This window comes from Myotis brandtii, unplaced genomic scaffold (assembly GCF_000412655.1).
Source record: "Myotis brandtii unplaced genomic scaffold, ASM41265v1 scaffold118, whole genome shotgun sequence".
NCBI lineage: Eukaryota > Metazoa > Chordata > Mammalia > Chiroptera > Vespertilionidae > Myotis > Myotis brandtii.
Genome location: NW_005354090.1, coordinates 1,591,166 through 1,597,165, shown reverse-complemented (window position 1 = coordinate 1,597,165; position 6,000 = coordinate 1,591,166). Strand labels below are relative to the sequence as shown.

General features: G+C 38.2%; 1 protein-coding gene across 12 annotated transcripts in view; it reads left to right on the top strand.

Moving 5' to 3' along the window:
* VPS8 (vacuolar protein sorting 8 homolog (S. cerevisiae)) overlaps positions 1–6,000 on the top strand; it is a 246,001-nt gene that overhangs the window by 164,861 nt on the left and 75,140 nt on the right. For all 12 annotated transcript variants that reach the window (XR_001359954.1, XM_005858444.2, XM_014530618.1 and 9 more), the window contains one exon: positions 4,209–4,298. Coding sequence is in view for 11 of the 12 variants with exons in the window: in XM_005858444.2 (XP_005858506.1) it covers positions 4,209–4,298 (90 nt within the window). In the remaining variant the exon portion in view is untranslated. The remainder of the gene's footprint in view (positions 1–4,208; positions 4,299–6,000) is intronic.

Genomic DNA, 6,000 nt, shown 5'->3' with positions numbered 1-6,000 from the left:
CCCGATGGTGATGCAATATTTGCACCCATGGAAGCAAAAGCAAAAGAACTATTTATGGAACGAATATTTTCCATGAAATTTTTACTGTCAGAATCTTCATTTGTCATTAATCTTTTTAGATATGCCGGGTAATCTGGAAAATGTATATCATTCGGACAGACTTTCCCTTTGCTACAACACTGAGTAAATTTCCCATTGGATGGTTTTTCATTAGAGAAATTTAGTGATAGGCGAAATTCACATCTATAGTCATTCCACCACAACTATGTTCAAGAATTGCATCCTCATGTACTCCATTTTTGCTGAGAAGGCAGTTCCTACCAGAATTGGTAGTACTTGTTGATGACTGTTCCCTAGAGATATTCTGTCGTTGCCACCGCCTTCTTTCAACTTCAAAGGCATGTTGGTCTTTAGACATTTTCTGCCGGTGTTTTTGGCATCAGAGCAACGTTTTTCCAATAACTGGTCTTCAGATACATTCTGTCACAGGCGCCGCCTTCTTTCAAGATCAGACGCACGTTGCTCTTCAGACATTTTCTGTCGATACCGCCAGCATCTTTTGGCTGCAGAGCTACGTTGTATCAACAGTCGTTCTTTAGACATAGTCCCACCTCTCTACTGTCAAGGTCTGAGATGCAGGTGAATGAGAGTCCTGGCTGTCAGGCCACTAAGAGCTGTCTGACCAACGGCTGATTCTGGCTGATTCTGTGGGGGTGGGACTTCCTCCTCCCTGCTGTCAGTTTCCATAGCTGTGATGAGGAAGCTGGGGTGACAAAGGGAGCCACGCCCTCTAAGCCGCCCTCTCTCTCGCTCTGCTCTATTTCCAGCGGCCTCCTGCTCTGCCAAGTCTTCCAAACCTCCCGCTCTCCGCCCGCTCTGCTCTCTGCTGGTGACGGTCCCAGGAGCCCGCGGGCATGGCTAGGCACAGCCAGCCTTGCCTCCCGGGGCAGGCAAAGGTTCTGGGAGCCCATGGCCGCTGTTGCCTCCTGGGGCGCTTGACACCTGCTTATGCAAATTAACCCTCCATCTTTGTCAGGTTAATTTGCATACTCACTCCTCATTGGCTGGTGGGTATGGCTTGTGGGCATCGTGGAGGGGTGGTCAATTTGCATCTTTCTCTTTTATTAGTATAGATTATAGATATTCCATTTATTTCCAGTCTTTTGCCATTATAAACAATGTTACATTAGCCATCAGGTTTCTCTAAGTAATATACCTGGAAGTGGAATTCTTTGGACAACCGAGTAGTTTAATTCTAGTGATTGTGCCAAGTTGATTTCCTATTTGTTTCATTCTCATCATCAGTGTTTGATATTTGCTGTTTTTCCACATCCTTGCTAATTCCTAGTATTTTTAGACTTCTTAATTTTTGCCAGTGGGATGGGGATCATTGATTACTAATGACATTGAATATCTTTCCATATGTCTAATGACCCGTTAGATTTTCTTTTCTCTGAATTATCTATTCCTATCATTTTCCCAGCTGTTTGCCCTTCTCTTACTGGTTTATAGAAGTTATTTTTAATTTCTAGATCTCTAATCTTGTGCTGATTTTATATGTTGATGTCTTCTTTCAGTCTCTAGGGCATATCTTTCAACTTGGTTTTTAGTGACTTTTTAAATTCTCGCTCAGGGATATGTTGTTGTTGTTTTTTAAATTGACTTTAGAGAGAAAAGAAGGGGGCGGGGAGAGGGAAACATTGATGTGAGAGAGAAACATTGATGGGTTGCCTCCTGCACATGTCCTGCAGGGACCAAACCTGCAATCTAGGTATGTACCCTGGCTGGGAGTCGAACCCACAACCTTTTGGTGTATGGGTCGATGCTCCAAACAACTGAGCCACCCAGCCAGGGCTTAGTGACTTCCTTTTAATTTATCAGTCTTTTCCTTTAATTTTTATTTTTTTTGAGTATCAGTCTTTTCCTTTTGACTTTGATGGCAGAAAGGCTGTCCTCTTTTATGAATTTTATAGGTTAGCTTTTTACATTTAGGCTTTTAATCCATCTGGAATTTATTTTTGTATACAGATCAAGAGAGGAATTTATATATTTTCATGTGGATGGCTAATGGTCCATGTGGCATTTTATTGTGCTTTCCTCACTGATTTATGATTCGATACTGTCATACACCAACTTCCAAATGTACATGGATCTGTTTGTGGATTCTGTTCTGTTCCTTTGATTATTTGTGTTTTCTTATACTCATACCACATATTTTATTAATATAGGTTTAAAATAAGGCTTCTTATTAAGTTTTTCTTTAAAACTCTTTGGCTACTCTTGACCTCCTACTATTCTACATCAATTTAAGAATCAGATTGTCAGGTTCCTTTAAAAAACATTCTTCTGGAATGTTGATGAAAAGAGTACATTGAATTTATAGATTAATTTGGGGAAGATTGACATCTTATAGTATTGTCTTCACATTCAGAAACATGGTTATCTTTTAAAAATGCCCTTTATGCTCTTTGGCAAGATTGTATCACTTTATATAATATTTTGCATAAGGTTTTGCACATATTTTCTTAAATTTATCCTTAGGTACTTATAATTTTGTTAGCATTTTGAAAGGAAGTTTTTGAAATGACATTTCTTATTGAGATTGCTGCCTTATGTTATTAATTTTTGTACCGTTTTGTATCTGGCAACCAGGCTAAATTCCTTTTTTATTCAATAGTTTTTAGATATTTTTATGAGAATAATATTTTCTAGGTATAATGGTAGTTGTTTTTATCTTCCCAACCTTATAGTTTTTTCTTTCTCTTATTAGATGTCTAGGAGCTCTAGGATATTTTGAACAGAAGCAGTGATAGTATGCATTCTTGCCTTGTTCCTGATTTAAAAGCGAATGTGTCTAATATTGTATATTAATTATGGTGTTTATTGTCAGGCTAGAGGCCTGGTGCACGAAATTTGTACATGAGGGGAGGGGGGTGTCCCCTCAGCCCATCCTGAACCCTCTTCAATCCGGGACCCCTTAGGGGATGTCCGACTGCCGGTTTAGGCCCGATCCCAGTAATCGGGCCTAAACTGGCAATCGGATATCCCTCTCACAATCCTGGACCACTGGCTCCTAATCGTTCACCTGCTTGCCTACCTGGTCTCCCCTAACTGCCCCCTCTGCCGGCCTGGTCGCCCCTAATTGCTCCCTCCCTGCTGGCCTGGTCACCCCTAACTGCCCCCCTCCTGCCAGCCTGGTCACCCCCACTGCCCCCCTCTCCCAGCCTGGTCAACCCTAACTGCTCCCCTCTGCCAGCCTGGTCGTCCCTCATGGCCCCCCTGCCGGCCTGGTCACCCCATGCAGCCTGTTGTTCAGTCGTTTGGTCATCCCTCACTACCCTCCTGCCGGCCTGGTCGCCCCACGCAGCCTGCTGTTCAGTCATTTGGTCATCCCTCACTAACCCCCCTGCCAGCCTGGTCGTAGGCAGCCATCTTATGAGGGTGTGATGGTTAATTTGCATATTACCTCTTTATTATATAGGATTGTAATAGATAATTTTTATTAAGTTAAGGATATTCCCTTCCGAGTATGGGTAAGAGTGTTTTGTATTATTTTGTTTTTGTCAAGAATGGGTACTGCATTTTATCAAATGGTTTTCTGCATTTATTGAGATGATCACGTTTTTCTCCTTTTATCTGTTAACCTATTAATATGTTATTTGTGCCATTTTTATAAATCTTTTCAAAGAATAATTTTGGATTTGTTAAATCTCTCTATTGTTTCTTTCGATGGCATTATTTTCTTTTGTTTAAGCTTAATTGGTATTTCTTTTTTACTTATTAGACCCTCTTAGTTTTTTAATTTTTATTTAGAGCCCACAGATTGATACGTAGTGTTTTCATTGTCATTTTGTTCTAAATATTTTGTGTATAATTATACTTATCAATTTCTGGTTTATATTATTACTACTTATGTAATAATACAATATGTGTTGCCTTTTCTCCAATGGATATTCCTCATTTGTGTGCATAACAATTTTTTAATAAATAAGTGGGGGGAAATGAATGCACTTGGTCTAGTCAGAATAAAAAATAGGGCACTGTAAGACCAAAAGTCAAGTATTTGCATATTATACTGTAAAGTAGCATAATACCAAGATATGGATTCATTAATTAGTATCATGTTGGGGTTGTTTCATTTTTAATAGGACTTCTCACTTCACAAGCAAGATTCGTGAACACAAATCTTTATCTTTCTTCTTTTCTAGATTACCCAGAAGTATCAACTTCATGAAGTCACTGCCTATCTATTAGAAAAGAAAGGAGATGTTCATGGTGCCTTTTCAATAATGCTTAAGGTAGCATTTTACTATATTTGCTTTGTCATGTTTCAATGTGTCCCTCTATTCATTGCATTAGTCTGTCTCTTTTTTGAAATATAATTGACATATAATATTGCATAAATTTTCATCAATCCATTTTAATTTATTATGTTTCAAAGTAAGTTGCAGGCAATAGTACACTTTACCTCAATATTTTTATCATGCCTGTCACTGATTAGAGTTCAGTATTTCTGTGTGGTACTTTTTAAAGGTAAAATTTACATACAACAAAATACAGAAGTCTTAAAAGTACTATTTGATGAGTTTTGACAAATGCACACACCTGTCTAATCCTAGTCCCTAACAAGGTGGAGAATGTTACCAGAAATTTCCCTCATGCTTCTTCAGTCAATTTCAATTCCCATTCCCCCAGAAATAACCACTCTTCTAATTTTTTTTACCACCATGGGTTAGTTTTACCTTTTTCATTCATTCATATTAATGGAATCATTTAATAGGTTTTCTTATATAAGCCCTCTTGCTTCAGCATAATGTGTTTGAGATTTGTCTCTGTTATTGGATGTATCAGTAGTTTGTCCCATTGACTGTGAGTAATATAATTGTATGAATAGACCACAGTTTATCCATTCTTCTATTGATTGACACTTGGGCTAGTTCTAGTTTTTGGCTATTATGAATAAAGCTTCTATAATCACTTTTGTACACAAATGTTTTCATTTCCCTAGAATCATTACCAAGGAGTGAATTGCTGGGTCACTGGATACGTATAGGTTTAATTTTGTAAGACATTATCAGACCTCTTTCCATTTTACGTCCTACCAAATGTGCTTTGGTTGCTTCACATTTTTACCAACAGTTTGGTGGTGTATCAAATTTTGAAAAAAAATTTTTTTTCATTCTTTTAATTGTAACATATACATAACATGAAATTTACCATTCAATGGCATTATGTATATTTACATTGCTGTGCAGCCATCACTACCATCCATCTCCAGAATATTTTTAACTTCTCACAAACCCATTAGACAATTACTCTCCATTCCTCCCTACCCCCCTGCCCCTGGAAACCACCATTCTACTTTTAAACAATATGACTTTAATTACTCAAGATACTGCATATAAGTAGAATAATACAGTATTTGTCTTATTGGGTCTAGCTTATTACACTTAGCATAGTGTCTTCAGGGATATTACACTTAGCATAGTGTCTTGAGGGCCAGGGCCTAAGCCATGTGTGGCAGCGGTGGTGGAGAGAGAAGAGGACATGAATTTGAGAACTTACTGATCATTTAAATATAGTATAAAGTGAATGAGAGGGAGTGGTTAATGATGATTCTATTATTTTTAGCTTAAAATTAACCTATAAGGGACCTCAAGAACAGGAGCAAATTTTTGGTAGAAAGCTATATTAAAGTCAGCTTCGGTGTATATTCAGAAGCCTTTGGAATATCAGTATCTGAGGATCTAGAATTCAGTAGAGCAGTGGACACTATAACTGCATATTTAAGATATCTCACATTCAAGGCTGTGCCCCATGCTATGGAGTTAGACTTGTCATGTCCTTTCTTATCTCAAAGCATGGATACATTCTGATCCTCATTACTGTGCCTCAGAGATGTCAATGATGACTATGTAGGTAGCACAACAGAAGCATAAGTGGAGCAAAATAAGTGACACTTGATATACTGCTAGCTATGCATTCTATATACACCTGAAT